Source organism: Monopterus albus, unplaced genomic scaffold, assembly GCF_001952655.1.
Source record: "Monopterus albus unplaced genomic scaffold, M_albus_1.0 scaffold2.1, whole genome shotgun sequence".
NCBI lineage: Eukaryota > Metazoa > Chordata > Actinopteri > Synbranchiformes > Synbranchidae > Monopterus > Monopterus albus.
Genome location: NW_018127882.1, coordinates 3,909,858 through 3,930,126, shown reverse-complemented (window position 1 = coordinate 3,930,126; position 20,269 = coordinate 3,909,858). Strand labels below are relative to the sequence as shown.

Below are 20,269 nucleotides of genomic sequence, written 5' to 3'. Positions count from 1 at the left end.
CCACATGCCCCAGAGGAACGCAAAGTGCTTTAATTCATTCGCACCTTTTCTCTCTGGCTGCCATCTCCAAGGCCTCTCTTTATGCCCAGAAGTGATTTGCTCAGGCTGGACCATCAAAGCAATTATTGTAGCGGCCTGCTTCTCTATTATGAGGAGAGATGACTGACAACAGAGGGATGGTGCGGGGGTGGAAGGCACTTGGCTTCAATTTATTTGATCTGAAAACATTTTTCTTTCATTGGCATCCACTCAAGTAACAAATCACAAACAAACTGGTGAGATTATCTCGTAGAATTTTTTTTTTATGACTAAAAACATCTAAATCTCTATATAGCGTTTTTCAATTACCTTTCTCACCTTTCTGGGGAAAGTGATTGTAGGCCACATTTAGGTGATACAGGACAGAGAATGCCATGTAACACAATACCGAGGGGCACTGCAGGCAGTGATGTGTAGCAATTAATGTAATGGACATGAGAGAAAGCACAATCCTTGGACTAATGAGAATGTCTTGTATTACAGCACAAATGCACGCCAGAACTATCCTATCATTACTGGGCTATAGAAAGATGGCTCACCACAAAAGGGGATACTCCATAAATGGATAATGCGGGCGGAGAGAGCAGAGTATGGCGCCACTGAGCCGATGTACCATCTAAGAGTAATAATTCTGCCTGGAGTGACACGGGGTCACCGGGATGGATGGAGACTAATGTGAAGAAGAATAAAGCATTTAAAGAAAACTGGACAATCAAGTTGAAGAGGGGCATAGTGAGGCTGATAAGAAAGAAACTGGGGTAACAGAATAATGGGTAGAGGTGGAAGTGAAGGAGAGGAAAGAAATGGAGAAGGAGCAAGTAAGGAGAGCAACAGAATAAGAAAGGATGAGGAAAAGGGCCAAAAAGAGAGGAGAGAGATAGTGAAGAGACAGCAATGAAGCAATGTGACACATTGGCTAATCAGTCTGCTGTCTTTTTCTTTCACAAGCTGTCATCCAGTCATCAGGCCATCAAGACCTTGTGCCTGTTCCTCTCTCATTGACTGATTCCCCTGTTCAATTATTCAAGGTTTATAAGCAGGGCCATCTATCCAGCTAGCAGCAGATCCAGCAAAAATAATGAAAGGGCTGCTTCTTCAGCCATATTGACTGTCAAAAAACTTTTACAATTGGCAAAAGAAAAATCTGTTCCTCTGACAGACTGTTGCCACCAATGTAAATATATTAATGGTGGTACTGGGAGTGAAGAAAGAGCCCGACCATGGAGAGTACTTTAATAATGCAGACCATAAATGATTTTATTTGTGCTCTCACTAATCATAACGTTTGGTGGCAGAATATTTACAATGATGGAATGCTATATTTAGACATGTGTGTTGTGCACATGCGTATACAGCCATATTCAGCTATGCTATAGCTGGACATCTTTTTGGCTGTAGTTTCAGACTGACCTCATGGTCTCCTTAAAAACCTAACCTGTCTGAATCACACTGCGACATAGAAATCAGGTCAACCGCAGGCCTGCCAAGGAATGCTAAGCTTTAGTAAACATTTCCACAAATAAACAGCACACACAATCACACAAAAAACAACTCACACACACAAAGATCAAACATGTAGGCATACATCCAGACACACAATCCCTCCCTCACTTGTAAGAAATCTCAAAGAACATCACAGTTCCCATCTGCCATAATCTGCCCCAGGGTAACAGTGACCTGAGCCAGTGGAAGAAACTCATCTAGAGTGGAAAGAAAAAATAATAGTTGAGGTAATGCAGTGTGCAGCCTTATCCTTTACTTAGCTGGCAATGCCTTCAGGGTGGCGATGCTACAAAGTCAGCGACCTCGACTGGCTTTCCACTCATACATGACCCCGGTACTGTTTGGCTACTTCTCAGGCCCTCATCCTGACACCATGACATCTGGGTTTATATGGAAACCCATGTAGATTTACCTAATATACAACTGCACACAGTCACAGACACGTGCAGTAGAACCCATCCACAAATATATCTGTACAAGCATACAGTTGGATCTAAAACAATTATGCATGCATGCAACACTCACATCAGCTCTCTCACACACAAACACACCCCACATCACAAATCTCTACCCTTTGCCATACTCGGTCCTCATCCACCAGAAGCAGAAGGTCTGTTCCGCGGCAAACTGTCTATTTTTAAACTTGACATATTAGTAATCTTTTAGGGAAAAACATTGTAATTTATGGAATTCATGAATAGCTAACTGTTGCGGTCCCTTCATGTTTTAACCCCCCTCCCCCCAAAAAACAGCGCAACTGTTTTGGATGAATTTAGATAAACTCATACATCCACCTGAGTAGGTTCCCTGCCTCCATAAGAGCACATATGCCACTCAGAATAAGAAGAGGGAGCTCGGTAGCTCCTTACAACACTTTGGGCAGGTGTTAAAACATGTACTTATAACTGATTTGTTTTCTTTTCAGCACCAGCAGAAGGATGCAATTTCTCAGCTATACAAGCAAAAATCTCTTCTTCTTTATCCTCTACTACATTATGAAAAATGTTCTCTCAGTCTCAAATCAGACAGCTGATTCATTTTCTAAAAATGATCCCCAGCTTGGTTTAGTTCCTCTTAACCCACCTTTATTACTCATTATTAGCTGATAAATCTCCAGGGCTCACCTAATATTTACCCCATGAAGTTCATCAAAATTGCAGATTCAGGCAGCTGACTTCTATGAGTGCCATGATTAGGATCACGTGGACAGCGTGTTAAAAGAGTAATCCTTCCTTTATACCACTACAAGAGTGGACCAGCGGCCCTCTGGCAGACCTCTGGTCAGAGATAAACACCGACTCCAAAACTAATGATCTCAAATTGTACGCTTGTGGGTAATTAAGCATCACTGTTCCCTCAGTAGCTTACAACAGCAAATATGTCATTGTGAGAATAAACAACAATTACACATACTCATTACACTCTTAACTGCATCATCCTATGTAACAATCACAAGCGAGGGGACATCTTGTTAAAATCCACAAAAAAATATGTAAATATCATAACAAAACAGGAGACCATATCCCAAAGACTTAAAAACATCCAACTTAACCAGTAATAGGAGATTATGTGAACAGTGGACCCTGAATAGAGCATGCATTTAAAACTCTCATGGGTATTTGATGATCGACTACAACAGCAACATGCTGCCTGCACTTAATGTGGCTGAGAGTGCTGTTAAAGCTTAGGAAAACTCATACAGGCAAGGGAGTAATTTAACCCCACTCAAATCCTTCCATCAGACACTAACCAAATAGGAGTCAAAAGAACAAATGAAGAAAGACAAAGAGATAAAAGGGAAGAAAAAAAATAAAGAAGTGGCTAAACCACTGGGATTAGTGCTAAGTAACTAAATGGGCCATATCACTTTTCCATTACCAGAAAGGAATAGCTATTTCAACTGCTGGAATCTAAATAAAAAAGGTGAATTATGTCCTCCCTCTGTCTTTTGTTCATTCATGTGTAAATGTTTCTTACTCGCCTGTATGAGCAAATGGAGGTCTGCCATCATATCCTTGAGGCCCATCAATAAATAAACTTGATGCAAATAAACAGATAAATAAATAAATGTGAAGTGCCTAGCAAATGGGCATCAGACAGCATTAGTGATGGAACCATGTCAAGCACAATCATGCTTGACTGGAGGAGGAGTGCCTGGGTAGGGAGCATTCTTGCAGATTGCACACCCAGTATGTGTGTGTGATAGTAGGAGGGCTGTGGTTTTTAGCTTTTTACCTTCATTTAACTCCCTCAGTCTCTACTGCCCTCTTTAACTTTTGATCACTGAGATCATGGCTACTTCTGTCCATCACCTCACGACACCCCCCTTCCTCCATTTCACAGAATTTGAAGCCTCTCTTTCATCTTCGATGCCCTTCAAGCATGGTCCTCTTTCCACATGAGATCACAACTTCCATTTCTTGCTGTCTGTATGATTATGTAAATTGGGTTGCATACCACAAGTGATATCTTCTAAACTGCCCTATCTTCTGTCTCCTTTTTGTGTCTCAAAATTAACTACCATATTATGCATAATCTTCTCTGTAAAAGTCAGTCAGTAACCAGCTGACTGCATTTATCCTTCAACATGTTTTATAATAAGGACATTCTATACTGGCCATCAGGAGTTGCTTGATGTTTTCACAGTCACAGCCAAAAATATTGGCACCCCTGCATTTCTGTCAGATAACCCACCACTTCTCCTAGAAAATTGTTACAATCGTGAATTCTTTGTTATTCTCATGTTTATTTCTTTTGTTTGCATTGGAACAACACAAAAAAGGCAGAAGAAAAAAAAAGCCAGATCTGATTGATTCCACACAGAATTCTAAAAATGGACTGGACAGAATTATTAACATCCTCAACTTAATATTTGGTAACACACACAATAACTGAAATCAGTCGCTTCCTGTAACCATCAGTGAGTTTCTTCCACCCCTCTACTGGAAATGAGGACCACTCTTTCTTTGCCAACTGCTCCAGGTCTCAGATTTGAAGGGTTCCTTCTCCCAACTGCTGTTTTGTTTTGTAGATCTTGCACACGCACACTCACACTTTGTGAGCACACTCACTGATATAATGCATTCCCTAGCCTCTTACCCTAACCTTAACCATCAGAACTAAGTGCCTAACCTAACCCTAATTCCAACCTGAACCCTAAAACCAAGTCTTAACCCTCAAAACGCTGTTTCAGAAAGTGAGGACCAGCCAAAGTGTCGTCACTTTCTAAAAAAATACTTTATTCGTCCTCACTCTGTAGTAAGTACAAGAACACACACACACACACACACACACACACACACACACACACACACACACACACACTTTTAATAATCAAAAGTGCTGTCATTATTGTTTCTTTCAATTGCTGCCAGATCCATTTCAGAAGGAATTGTGCATTATTCATTTTGATCTAAAATGCTTTGTTATTAATCTTCAGAAAATCTCAAAATTAACATATTAAAATTACTCAACAACAGAGCTTCAACTTTCTTGTACTTCAAAAATGGAAGGTATGACAACACCACTGAAAAACATTTTGAACACTTCCAACTTAAGTGTGATCAAAGTCAGGAAAGCAGAAACATAGGATCGAGCTACTTCTATTTGATATTACATATATGGTAATTTACACTACCTTGTTCCTGGATTCACCTTTACAGATATGTCTTCTTCAATAATAATATCTTGTTATTGAATGTAATATTAAACAATTCTCTCTTCATATGTATTTCTGGCAGCTGCCATGATCACTGATCCCCTGGTCTGCTGCTCCTTTCATATACCTCCCTATTACAGACATCAAGTCGGGCTAATGGGAAAGTAAAATATTAATTCTGCCTCATTGCGGCTGACAAACTGTAGATAGTGGCTGACACTTGAAATGCAAACATCAGCTTCAGCATTATAATGTATCTTATACTTTAATAATAGCCACATCATATTAAGCAGATGAAGAGGCATTTGATTCTGGCACAGCTTCTTATTGTTACTAGAACACATAACCATACAGAATGGCATCCTATTTCACTGCACATTATTTGTTCTCTAGCTGATCATCAGTTGGTCCTGCTGTATGCCTAATGAGCGATAAACAAGGTCTAATTCAACTGACACAAGTTGCCCATCCTTCAGCACTAAGCATGATGGCTTGGGCGAGAATCCATTGGAATTATATGAGGGTAATTTTTCAGCCAGTGGGACTGCCTCCCCTATATTTGGTTTTCACAGGCATTCCTTTGGCTTTAAGCTCTCCAAGTTTATAGGTCTATTAGGAATTCATCAAACAATGAATGATATCAATCTTATTGTGTGAATGCGCCCTGGGTAAAAATAAGATAAAACCTTCCATTATGGGGCCTCCCAAGCTTATTTGCCCTCCAAAATGGATCCAGTATTGACAATTTACACTTAGGGTGACCTTTCATAACTGCCCACCTACTTGAAAGCCAATATTGTTTGGAGAGTGAGCAAGAAATAAAAAACACAGCCCACTGAAAACACTCTAGGAAGTTATTGAATATGATAAGTTAGTAGACATTTTTGCTCTGCAGTTGTTCATTGATGGTCCATAAGGTGGGAGGGCAGAACCCTTTTTACATCAGTGAGGCTCTGTACCAATAAAACAATATTGGACATAGATGTTGAGAGCTCCAAGCCCATTATAGCACTAGGTCATTGACTTTATTTCTTACAAAAAAAGGGAGTTAGACTCCACATGATAAGTCTTCTCAGACAGGGAGTTGTAAAAGGGTATAATGGCATGAAAAGGGCATGCAGACAACCCCCAGTTGATACCCCATATTAGATAGTACCCTGTCATAGCATCCGTATAATTTAAACAGCAAAGGATTTAGGGGGTACTTACCAGCAGGGGCAAGGGTGCTGGACCCCTGTTGGTCACTCAGAGAGACGGTCTTTTATTAAGGCTTGATTTATCCTTTCAAAATGGCTCCATGTCACACTTCAGTTACTTTACATCCTTTCTTGGCAAAGTCAAGCCATGAATCAGTTATGCACCAAGGGTACTCAAATGGTACATAAAATATTCATCTGTATTTCTATGATGGGTTTTTTGCTGAGGATGAAAAATTATTAAGGTCCAGAGAAAGGCCCTAAGGGGCAATGGGAGGTACAAAGGCTTTGTCTGTGCCCTAGGACGTCATATCTTCAATGGAGTGGCTGTCCATGCCTCAGTTCCTTTCCATCTGCCTTTCCCTTTTCTACAGAGCTATGCTGTCATTTACTATATTGATATTTCACATCTACCAAGTCATCCGAGCTATAGCAACTGGCATCACACCCTCTGGGTCTCTTTTCCCCAAATCATGTTGGCTTCACTACCTGGAGTATTGCCTTTAGGGCCACCCCAATGAACAACATCTATCAACACCTTGAAGTTTAAGCTGGGATCTTGTGGAGGCAAAAAGCTTTAGCCCTCAACTCAGAGACACCCAATAGCAACAGTCCCTATCTGATATGTGACACAAGCTTGCACATGTGTGTATGTGAAACAGTACAAGAGAACAACTGCTAAAAAGGCTGACAGACAATTAGAGAGATAAAGCGACGGGTACAACATACATGTGATCAAATTAATTGCTCAGGGAATTATGATCACTATCACTTTCAGATATGCAATTTAAGAAACAAATGTATGATTTCCCACAGATCAGGGGAAAGATGAGAGCATAGCTGCCAGGCTGAACATGTGGCTGTCTACATCAGGTTGATGTGGATAACAAACACCGATGTATTAAAAGATCAATTATGTCATAAATGAGGCTGGGGGATATGAGAACAGGAAACAATTCTTTGTCTTCCAAAATCTCCCCTTCTTTAAGAAACTTCACTTTGCTCTTCGCAGATTCAACCCCTTTCATCCTTTAACATTTCATGAGAGAAAATACAGTAGATACAATAATCATTAAACATACAGAGGGCCAACCCTCTGGTCCTGAATAGCTGAATTAACTGCAAAGCTTTTAGGGATTGGACAGCTGTCTGAAATTCTATAACCCTGACAAACATTATAACAATTGATCTTTATTTTTTAATGGGCTGTGCATAAAGATGATCCCTCTCCGTTTAGTGTCAAACATTTCCTTACTATACAGGGAACTTTTGATGGACTGACCTGCGAAGATGAAGCAGGAAAGAATGGGGCAGAGAGAGGCCCTGGTTTGGGATTGTAAAGATGTTGAAAAGACAGTAAATAAATATGATTGGTTTGGTTCCCTGTGAAATCTGATTGATGCGTCTTTTGGGATGGCCCCCAGTATGAAAGTCCTACTGAGTTTGTGGCTTTCATCCCTGACCGAAAATCAATGAGCCAGGATGTATGAGAGGCTCTTGCTCTATACCCACCAATCTTCTGCCAGATACCCAGGTAAGTGTCTCACCAGAAAGGAAATGGGAGATAGAAAATGAGTATTCTTATTCTTATTCAGGTAAAACTTAAATTCAACTTTATACAGTATATTATCTTCCTGAAATGAGACTGAACCCTCAACAAAAACATGGCTTTTCAGGGCTCTATCAATTCAATTCTGTGTCTGTGTGTTGATTTAGGACTGGCTGGGATAATTGTATAACACATGAGTATGGCCTCCTAGGTTAGGTTTTCCATCTTAAACAAAGTGGAGACAATGAAATAGGAAATGGTCCTGGAATTGGGTGTAATTGTGACTGGCGGCGTCTAGAATTGTGCTCATCTTGACACTTGAGGTAGTCTGGAGTATAGTTTAGCCTGAAGGATGACAAAGAACGACATGCTGGGTTCAAATGAACTCCTCTGACGCAAATGAAGATTCTAGCGCGACTCTGAGAGACTCTCTCTAGCTCATTTGAGGATGACAGGAGGTTAATCAAGCTTTAAAGCATGACATTACAAAAGGGATGACAAGCAGGAGTGATTAGATTTGGTACACTGTGATATAACTGCTCAGAGAACTTTCTTTGCTGGTAGATTCAGAGATTGAAATGCTGTCAGTCCCAGAGTCAGAGAGAAAATCCAATATGTACACAACAAAGGTACATAAACATTAATCCTGCTGCACTGACCCAAAAATTACACCATCATTCTCTAAATACTGACTAAAATGTCAACAGTTCCCATCATGTGTGAACAACCTAAAATCAGCTATCACTGACAGAGCTGCCTTTTGTCACGAAATTGTGCTTCACTGGGGAACTTTGTTGATTATCTTTATAAAGAGTACTTCTTAATTTTTTTATGTTTTAACTGCGTGTAAACATTTCTGATTGTCCCCTTTTGTAAGATGAGACAAATTCGCTCAGCTTTATACCAGCTGAACTCATTTCCAGATTCAATTTAAGAAAAAAAAAAAATCCATGGAGTCAGCATGTCAAATGGATTTCTCTCTCTCATCACCTCAGAGTAGAGAATCCATGCAGCTGTTTATCAAACCACAGTTCCAGGTTCCATATCAATAAAAAGGAAGCCATCAGTCCATAACACATTTTGGTAACATGGAATTGGTGTGCACAAGTAAAGAAAGTGCACCGGGCAAAGGCTGATGCTGCTGACATATCATGACCCATCATATGGAGCACTAGTGGCCAACCATTTTACTGGTACTTATCAGGGTCCAGGCTGCATCGAACCCCAGACACGGTGGCCATGGTAACAAGTGAGGTAACGCAGCCATCACAGTCACATAATCCAGGGATGATGTACTGAATCCCACCAGCATGTTCTAATCCAAATCTCCTCCAAATTGTACCTACCAAGATTACATAAAAAAGAAAGGTGATCCAAAAAGCTCCCAATCAGATTCTCAGACCACCTCGACCGACTTCTTCAGCGCACAAGAACAATGCTACTATTTCAATGCTACATGCTAATAATTTTTTGGTCACGACCCAGAGTTCATGATAATAGAGGAGGGCTATAAATTTGAAGCTTTACCTTGAGATTCAGCTCCATCAAGATGCTGCAATACAACATATGCTTTGTTGCTGAAGCTACAACCATCTGTCAGTCTCCTACTCCATCTTACCCTCTCTGTCATAAACAAGACCCTGAGAAACTGTCACCTCAGTCCACTACTTTCATTTTATGCAAAATGGGCGTTACATCATTTTCTGAGTACCCTGGCCTCAGATATGAAGGTAATATTCCATTCAGAAAATCACAACAGAAGGAGAGAAAGTACAAACTGTATTCGTGCCTTACCACTTTTGACTACCTCTATGACCTTCACCAGAAAAATGCATGCTGTCCCTTCCCATCAGTGCACCTCATTGTTTCTCCCCTGTATCACTGTGTTGTTTTAGGTGGTACCCACTCCAGGACCCATCCATACCACTACTCTGACACCACAAACTGCTCTTTATTTACACGAGGTCACTCAGCAGTACAAACATCTCTTTCAAGTACAGTAGAGGCTTTCCTGCTTCTGCACATGGTCCTATGTGCACAAAAGACATTCATTACAGGTAACGAAAAATGCTGCAACAGTAATGTATATATGTATATTGTTCTGACTCAAGGCAAATTTGATGTGGCCTCCTCTGGTGCTGACTTACAATATATTCAGCTCCACACAATTTTTTGTGGAATTGTTTCACTTGCTCTTTTTCTAATATACACAGAGCATAATTTTCTCACTGAATTTATGTACTTGTAGTCATTAACCAAAATGACAGTTACTTTATAATGTGCTTCCAGAGAAACTGAGCTTATGGTACACATCTATAGAGGCAAAGACATAAAATGGCATGATGTTTTTCTTTTTTTATTGTGTGCTGTAAATATATGAGCAAAGACAATTTGTTACTTAACTGCACATTTTGAAACTGTATACGTCTTTTCTCAGTGAGGAGCTGTGTATGTTAAGTTTGTCTTAGTTTCAATTAAATTTCATCATCTTACAAAAGCTTTCATGGTTGCTTTTTAAGTACAGTAAATCGTAAGTACTATAACCTCTGACCACTTAATTCTTTTCTAAGTCAAATGCAATAACTCAGCACAGGACTTCATATGTTGTAGACCAGCTCAGCTTGAATGCTGTGACAGGAAGGACATGAACTATGCAGCCAGGAGAAGTGCAGTGGGAGGCAGGGCGGTGCTGGGTCTAAGGTAAACAAGTAATTAAATACACACACCTAGAGTTCTGTTACCATAGTTACCACCTGGCCACCGAGAGCCTGGACTGGAAGGGCTCTGATCACCTGTAACAACAGTGTTGATTTAAAAAAAAAAAAGGAAAGAAAAAGAAAAGGAGAGAAGGGAAGGGAAGGATGGAGGAAAAAGGAGACAGAAAAGGCATCAGAGACGGAACATTTCAGATATTTGGCAGCAAGGACCCACTCCCAGAGTTTGGCAAAAGCTGCTATGACATCTGCACGCCACACATTTTGACAAACACAAGCTCACATTAAGCCCAAATAAAAAACTATGGAATGAAAAAGGGGCAGATAAAAAATTGAGCAGGATATGTTTATTAAGGAAGGCAAAGGTATGTGTGCACTACAGTGTGAAAGTAGGGATTTTCAGTCACAAAGCTGTTATACACTGTTGGGGAAGCTACTTTGAAAACATAGCAAGTTACCAGTTACTCCACAAATTGAATGAATTCATTCTACTGCTTTGTATAAACCCACACATAGGCACCATGTAAGCGCTTAAAAATTATAATAGAATTTTTAAAATCTGCTTATTGTGAACAAAATGTTTTGGAAGAACATTAGAGGAAGTGACCCAGGCAGGGCTGGGAATGCCCTAACCAATATGTCCAGACCATGTCACCGAGCAGGTACCTTTCACTGCCAAATGCACTGTAAGCAGCCATGCAGGACAGGCTAATTAACACACTACAAATCTTCTCTTATATGCCAACAGCAAATATTTGCTACCAATAACCATTCTGTGGCTAATAGCAATAGATAACACATCTGACCTCTGACTGTATGCTTATTTTTCCTGCTGGCTGTTTGGTGTATTGCCTATCTAGTGTAAAATCAACCAATCCAGCACTTGGCTGAATTCTGACTTGCATATCAATTGGCCCTGGCACCACTACTTGCTGGTACTCCTGTGAGCAAAGGCCATTCATCATGGCAGAACAGAATACTGTATGTTAATACCAGGATTACACTAAACCAGCCTCAGTCTAACTGCAACCAGCATGGCTACATTATAATAATATAATAACTGCTTTATGGATGACAAAGAGAAATTTAATTGCCAATGACCTGCACTAGGCCACGTGTGGCAATGGTTTGTATGTACATATTGGACCATGCCATATGGATTAGTCAAAAATCCCTGATATAAATCAAAAAAACACAAGCACAATGCACACTAATTACATGCAAACTGGAGAGCGTCTTGTGTATGACAGACAGAGGCAATTAACTGAAGGTAAATTATGAAGAACTAAAGGGAGAAAGGAGATTTGTTTCAGCATTCAGGACATAAAAAGTGTGTTCTGCTGGCTTACCATTGCGCGGTGCTCGTTTTCGCCGATCACGGAAGGCTGCTCCGGACTGTAGAGCTTCCATTAGGCTATCCATCACACCAGTTTCATCTCCCTCTATAAGAGAACAGATAATGGAGGCAAAGATGTTTACGGGATGAAATACATAATAACATGTTTATGAGTGATACACACATACATGTGCAAGACTGCATCAAGGTCTAGTTCTTGGTAATGAAAGCAATGCATGCCCTAAAACTACAGGTACATAAAAAAAACACCTTATCTCACAGCTGTGATTCTGAATGAGATATAAACAAGCCTTTCATAGAGTGTTGAGACAGATACCTGTCACTCAGACCTGTCCTTTTTTCAGTAAACAGATGGGGAGGAGGAAAAATACACTTAGAGCTTAGCGACTAATACAGGCAAGAGGAGCCTCAGGATGAAAGCATCCACTGATGGTCATTGACAGATATTCTTTCTGTGGCTAACGCAGGGGAGCTAAGTGCTCTTTACAAAGATTTAGTGTGGAGCCGCTCAATACCCAGGCACTCTATCATTGTTCAGTCAATGACACCGAGATCAGCCTTCGAAAAACATTCCCCCTGCCCACCGTTCCAGCTGTCGTGTGACACTAGAGAATTGAACTGGAGTCGGGATGACTGGAGAGACATGTAGGAGATACTTCAGGTGCTCTGAGGCCAACAGAGTGACAAGTTGTGCCCATACTTTGCACATGCAGCACACTACTCAATTGAAAAGGGGTTCAAAAATAAGCTTGCTTTCTATATCTGGGTCATCTATCTTTACGCCTCTACTAATGAGACAGAGGGGCACCCTTTTCATCATTCTGGTCCAGAACAGACATTATTTTAAACTAGGATCATTAGGGTGACTTATTGTGGAGCTGGGGACTTGGCCATCAATTCTTTTGCATACACGATTGAACTAGCTCCTTCACAGTGTTTACCATCATGGTCCAGGCATCTTGTTTCTCCACTGTACTTACAGCTATAGCTGAAGGGAAACATTCAAAAATAAGTGGAGACAACTGCTACTTTCACCACAACACTTTCAGTGACACCAGGATGATCAATCTTTTGTTACTGTGCTCAAAGAAACATGACAGTGAGGCAAATTGAATTTATGAACAAAACACCATGGCAATGAATGCTACATGATTAATTTAAAGGAATGGCATGTTTTGCCATTGCCAGAGAAAGTCAGGGATGCACATGTTTTTCCTTTCTCTTCCAGCAACAAATCACGCAACCTGCAATCATTCCTGCAAGTAAAAGAAGATAGTATAACTAAGAATAGAAACATGTCACTTACTCACGCTAATATTGCTCTATCTTTTTCCTTCCCTTTCTTCATCAAGTCCGTCCCAAGGGCTACTTTGAAATCAAATATCTGTTCCGGCTGTGTGCTGTGCTTAAAAGCTATCCCGATTAAATCAAGCTTAATTAGACCTGCTTTATCAGAACAAAACCAAATCTAAGCCAAGTAGTGCTTATCTCAAATTGCAGCACTACACCTCAGATAGCAAGCTCATTGGTTTAAAAGGGGGAGCATGGGCTTCCTCTGCGGTGGACCTAAAGAGCAAAATGGCAATCAACTTGCAACTAATAATATCACTTCCCATTATCTTAAGCTTCTACTTCTTATATAGGCTAGCAAAGGACAAAATGTGAGACTGACAGAATGCGGAACACGTTAAGTGGCAGGTAAACATTTTTCTACAACCACCTTGGCACAAGAAACTTTTTGACAGCTCCTTCTTCACTGCCTTCTTCATGGAGACCTAGACATCACAGGGGGCACCTGACACTTTGATCAATTTGTCCTACTTCTAGCTTAACTGTAGCACAATTCATCATTTGTAATGACCAAGACTTGGGAGTCCTTGTAGACTCGGGTTTAGGGGAAGAACTGCAGACACAAAGAACCAAAATGACTAAAATGGGAAACATACTCCCCAGTCATCTCACAGTGCTCAATTAACAATGTCCTATTGGGCTAAAGAAAGTTGAGTAGGCCTTACTCTCTGCAAGAATGTCTCACAAACGAGCCTTCAGACTATCAGTTTAATAACATATACTCTATGTTTATAGGTATTCAACAAATTTGCAAGAAAACGTTAAAGCTGAATATTATTTGACTACATTTAGCAAAGAAGAGCAAATGTTCATCCTTGCTCTTTGTAACACTGCCCACTTTAGCATATATTTCTGCCTCATTCCTGCCACTAACTCGTCTTATTTTGAGCTGTTAAACCTAGGGCAAATATTCATCCGCCTCTCATTAGCAGCACTGGTAGATCGCATGCTGTGGAATTACAGAAAAGCTAACCTTTTATGCCCAGAGATCTATCTCAAGAGGAAAGATCCCCTCTGCTCACAGGAAATTGCTTTCTAAATGGGTTAAGACAGGCTAAGACCCAAGACATTGACAAACCCTTCCAGTGATGAAACACCTTGGTGGGCACCGTAACAGACAGCCCCGGGGTCCTTTAATGATCTTATTAAAGCTTGTGGAAGTGTGGAACACAGCTTTTGCACTTTTAGGTACTTTCTTAAACAGTTAAACCTTTAAGAGCAGAAATAAAGCTCTGTGAAACTCTACCTCCCAGTGAGAGATGGTGTACCTGTTCCATATCTTTCCCTTTGATCCCTGTCTACCTTCAATCCCCCGTTCTCCCCCTTCTTTACCTGAATATCAGGTGGCAGCTCGACCCACTGTGTTAAATGTAACGCTGAGCCCTGGGGACTGGCTCTGTCTGCAATATATTTACAAGCAGCACTATCACATTTTCTAATTAGGAGGGGTTGCGAAAGCAATGTGCTCTTAGCAGGACTGGCATAAAAACTTCACACATCCGATTAGGGTTTCTAAACCTGCAGTAAAAGTGGAAGAAAGAAGCCACAATGTACCATTCATCAATCCCAGGAGCAGAACACAAAGTCAGGTGTCAACAGTTGCAAGGGCAGAGAGGAAGGAAAAGAAGGAGCAGAGATACTGTAAGTGTCACTATTGGGGAAGGAAGATATAAAAGAAAGAATGAGGCAGGAGGTAGAATATAGAGAAAAAGAAGAGAGGGAGAGTAAGAGCATAGGTGGCAGCAAGGAAAAAAGTGAAGAGGGTTTCTGTGGGTGCAGTAATGCGTGGTGGAGTGAGACAAGACACATGGTCGTAAAACACCTTCCTGGATACTTGACAGTGTGAGCCCTGTGACATTTAATTATTTCTAAAACATACACTGCAGTATGCAAGCACAGACACACAGACCTGCTCCTACACTGTAAAACCTGCATATACGTTCATTTTTACTGATACAAATACATGTTGTATATTTACAAGGCTTCAGTGAACTAATCCAAATATATGGTGCGGTTTTCTCAGCTGACAATTGGATACAAGTTTGACAAACAAAGACAGCAAGAGGAAAGGACAGATCGTTAAAGGAAAGGAGATGGTGTACTTCAGCTAATGGCAGCAGGACAGCCGTGGCTGCTCATGGCAAGATCAGGTAGAGGAGACACAGGAATCGAGCCAAGTCTTCAATTATCATTAAAGGCTCCATAGTAACTCTTAATCCTCAATTAGGAATCAAATAAATAAGCTTCCATTATGCTAAACATGACAACTTGTTTATTTCTGCCAGTTAAAATCAGTCATCTACAGCATTCAAAATAAGTATGTAACTGCAAAGTAAAAGAACAGCTGTCGCCTCAGAAATGTGACAAAGCTTTTCACTCAGTCATGCAAGCAGAAAACCTACTATGTATGTGAATGAAATGCTGGGCTCTGTCTTTAAACACCAAAAGGATTGCATTCCTATAATTATATGCAGCAGTGTCAACAAAGCCTGTTCATAAATTCAATTTGCTATCTGTCATCTCTTGCATGTTGTGCTGAGGAGGAAAAAAAACTGGATCGATTGAGAGCTCAGTTTCTGATGGCTCACATGCAGCCTTCATGATTCATTGGAGAAAAGAGAGAAATAATTTTTAGAATTCTAAAAAGCTTCTGTCTGGTACGTGCGGGATTCAAATATCATGGCAAATTAAGATATCCTTTATGCCATAAGTGAACCTGGTAGCAACAGTGGCATGCTAATTGAAAAGATCAATAAAAGCAAAAAATATACAAAATAATGACATTTATTAGTCACATTTTATATCTGAATTTGTAAGCATAACATTCTACTCCTGAAACAAAATATAGTGTATGAGGTGATGAACATCAGGCATAGGAGAGACGTCTATTATCCACTACTACCCACTGTCCTTCCAGTAGCCAATGCCCGAGTCTAATATGCACTGTAATGAGATCTAATGAGAACTTACAGGCCTTGTGCTTGATGAATTAAAACCACTGAGAGTTTAACCTCAACCCAGTCGTCTCTGTGTCTCCAGTTAGAGAAGATGAGAAAGAAAAAGAATGAAGAAGAAAAGAACTTGTTTTTTTTGCGCTTGCTTCGGATTGTTTTTGAACACATTTGTGCCCATCTGTTCCCCTGCAGAAAGTCACCTGTGCAATTAACCTGGACCATTAGCCGTGAAACAAAGGCCTCAGCGGAGGGAGGGGGTGCTGCTTTACGGCCTGGTGGAGAGGTAACAACCACACTTTCTTTTAATCTCATCTCTCTCCCTCTACTCTAACTCATATGCACCTGGTATTGTGTAGGCGCAGACACCTAGGTACACACAGCCACCTGCATTACCCAGCACCCCCTCCTCTTACTGCTTTGCTGTCTGCTCTCTTACTGCCTGGCATTGAGCAGAATAACCCCGTTCCCTCACCCCACTTCCCTGCAGTCCCAGCAGCTCCTAAGACCTGCACAGACAAAGACCCTTACTGCCACAGAGAGCACAGATAACACAAGTGCCCGAAGGACAGCAGTTATGCACCTGCTAGATGTCTTTCCTTTGTTTCACCCTCTCTCCCCTCTTTCTCCACCTCCTTGCACTCCAACCACCCAACCCTGACAAAAGCTTTGACACTAAGAAACTTTTCAGACAGGCCCCAGTCTGTAAGTTGTTGGTGTTTGTGTTATGTCTGTGTGTGTGTGTGTGTGTGTGTGTGTGTGCATTTTTACTAGTCCAGTTAAAAAAAGAAAGGAGGAAAATGGAGAATGAAAGGGTAATATGGCTAATAAAAAAGACAGATTTGCCTGCTGATTAATCTGGATTGTTTTACTGCAGCAACTTGATGAGCAAACCCACTCAAGTCCTCCCTAACTCAATTAGAGATGCTCCCACAACCCTCCATTCCAGGGGAAATGGCCGCACAGCAACTACTTTACTCTTGCTATGTGCCCCTGCATGGCGCCAGGGTCAGTGGGAGAAAGGAAAATGTGTAGAGAGGACAGAATGTCTTGATGATGAGAAAGGTGAGTGGGAGGTCAGAGATATCTTGTGTTTGACATGCATGTAGTAGAGACCAGTGTCAGAGCTAAACCGGCCTGGTCGCCGTAGGCCTGATCCCATATCCTGAAAGAAAGAGAGATGTACCGACTGCGAGAGACTGGGGGAAAACGTGGAGAGAAGTCAGATGTCGACAAGGGAGAGATGAAAGTGGATTAGCCACCGTGGCGATTTGCATTCTGTAGTGGAACGAAAGTCCCTGCGATGCCCCGAATAGCTGGATGCATGAATAAGTAAACAAACAAAAACAAAAATAAACCCTCCATCTGGATGGATGCTGCCAGGAGGGAGGGGAGGTTGGGAGATGGGAAGGGGGTGAGGAAGAGAAAAGCTTGTAATGTAGCAGCCACCACACTGCTTACTCTGCTATCATTTACTTCTACTGCCTGTGGGCCACCCCCCCACACTCCAGTTACCACATTGCTATCACCATCTATCTACTGCTTTTGGCTAGTTTGCCTAGTAACACCACCAACACACAAGGGAGAGCTCAAACCCAGCACTGACAGATGTTAAGTTGACACACTTTCTGAGTCACATGGGGTCAACATGTTATGTGCCAGCAGGCCCACGCGAGTCCATCCTCACAGCAGAGGAGACCGCCAGTGCCCCTTTTCCACAGGCTTCGTACTGCTAAATTTGGTGTAGTCAGCACAGTATTGTAGTGGAAGAAAGGCGCTGTAAGCTGATTAAATGAAAAGTTGCAGGTAACTGGTGTTTATTGTTATTGCAGTTTGGATGCACCTCAAACCGACAACACATTAAGAAGCTGGCAATACTTTTTACTGTGCTGTTCTGGCACAGGGACCAGCACAGCCAGGAGGTATTAATGCCAACAACATCACACTGTGATCACAGTGGCTTGCAGTATGTATATGGCAAACCATCTTAACTGTACAGACATTTAGCTTATGTGACTGTTCATACGAGTGTCACACTATAAATCATGTTATAAAAATGAAAGGGATGTTCAAGAGATTTTGACATGTGGAAGTGCACCAAGATAAACATTGTGGGTTTCGTCCATCTGAACATTTTAAACACATTTAGAAATCCATATCAGATAACATATGAACCAAACCCCCACATGGGCTGTTTGCATCAGTGGAAGGTGGTGCCGTCTAGGGAGGCTAAATGGATTTGACAATGGAATTTGATGGTCTTTGTAGTGAGGATAATTAGGTTTGATTGACTGTAAAGTGACTGGTGAGGTCCAGATCTGGGAGGGGAAATGATCAGATACTTGAACCACCCACAAATTAATGAGATTCAACTGTGCCTGAGCTGATTTCACAAAGGAGAAGAGGAACATTTATGAAGGCACTGGGAGAGAGAAAAGTACAGGGCACAATGGGCAAAGTGAGTGCGCATGTGTGTGTGATACACATAAAGAGAGAGGGGTAGGGGGAACAGGCCAGGAAAGAGCCATCTAATGTATGTTTCACTTCCTTGATTCTGACCTTAACTAAATGAAGTTAAAGACAAATGTGATTAAAACTTTAAGGTTCAATCAAATTAGTGTTTTTTTTTTTTTTAAATCGCTCTCCTGATACAAAAGTAGGTGCCAAAAAATAAAATTAAAAAGTATACTGTACATATTCAGCAAAGTAATGAATAAGGCACACTGATAAAAATGTAGCAGAGTCTATCCCCTGGTGTTGTCTTTAATTGCTAATGAACTATGATGTTTATAATAGAATATAAAAAGGCTCCTCATGAGGATCGGTTCATTCTTCTCATGCCGACAATTATTTATAGAAATGCATTTGAATCTTTATGATCTGACAGGGTGAGTCAGATCGTGATGGGCATTTTATTTCATCACCTTCACTTACAAAAGTGTGTATATATTTAATCCTTGCATGTCCTTTGTTTTCCTGCATGTGTCTAGTCATCCTGCCTGCTCTTACAGACCTAAGCTGAGAAGTAGTCAGCCATATTCTGTGTACCATAAATGCCTAGAGGCAGGCTCTGATTCCCGCTGGAGATACAGCACAATCTAATGTGCTGTTATTTATTGGAATGGGTATATGACAGCAGATAATCCTGATGCCCTTGTTCCCATCTTTCAAGGTAATGATGGAATCCATACTCAGGAGTTTCAGAGCATGCTGTGCGCTTCCTGCACTCTAGATCAACATCAGGGTTCACAAGGGTGAAGAAAAAGACTATTTGCTCAGAGTTTGACATTATACTGCTGTAGCATCCATATGCAGATGTAGTGAAAAGATTCTTTTTGTCAACTCACCGCAGACTACAAATTTATATATAGTGTATATTCCAAGACATCAGTGGCGCGATAAAAAAAGACACTAGCAAATTTAAAAGCACTATCATATATCATCATTACTTTATGGAAAGGTCTGCCCTTGCTCATTATATTCTGTATTAAACATGAAGGTCAGCTTTAGTTCCCTAATACTGCCTTAATTTCTCAAGCTAAGCTGAAGAATAGTGAGGATCTCTTTCAGAAATATTTCTTTTATCTACAAACCCGATTCCAAAAAAGTTGGGACACTGTACAAAATGTGAATAAAAACAGAATGCAATGATGTGGAAGTTTCAAATTTCAATATTTTATTCAGAATACAACATAGATGACACATCAAATGTTCAAACTGAGAAAATGCATCATTTTAAGAGAAAAATATAAGGTGATTTTAAATTTCATGGCATCAACACATCTCAAAAAAGTTGGGACAAGGCCATGTTCACCACTGTGTGGAATCCCCTCTTCTTTTTATCACAGTCTGCAAATGTCTGGGGACTGAGGAGACAAGTAGGAATGTTGTCCCATTCTAAATGTTGTCCCATTCTTGTCTAATACAGGCTTCCAGTTGTTCAACTGTCTTA

The 20,269-nt window shown here is 40.8% G+C and overlaps 1 protein-coding gene across 1 annotated transcript in view; it reads right to left on the bottom strand.

Moving 5' to 3' along the window:
• The window catches only part of diaph2 (diaphanous-related formin 2), a 369,240-nt gene that overhangs the window by 28,455 nt on the left and 320,516 nt on the right, over positions 1–20,269 (bottom strand). The window contains exons 28-29 of the mRNA XM_020591281.1: positions 12,009–12,101; positions 10,672–10,737 (exon numbers count right to left, since the gene is read on the bottom strand). Coding sequence (XP_020446937.1) covers positions 10,672–10,737; positions 12,009–12,101 — 159 coding nt within the window. The remainder of the gene's footprint in view (positions 1–10,671; positions 10,738–12,008; positions 12,102–20,269) is intronic.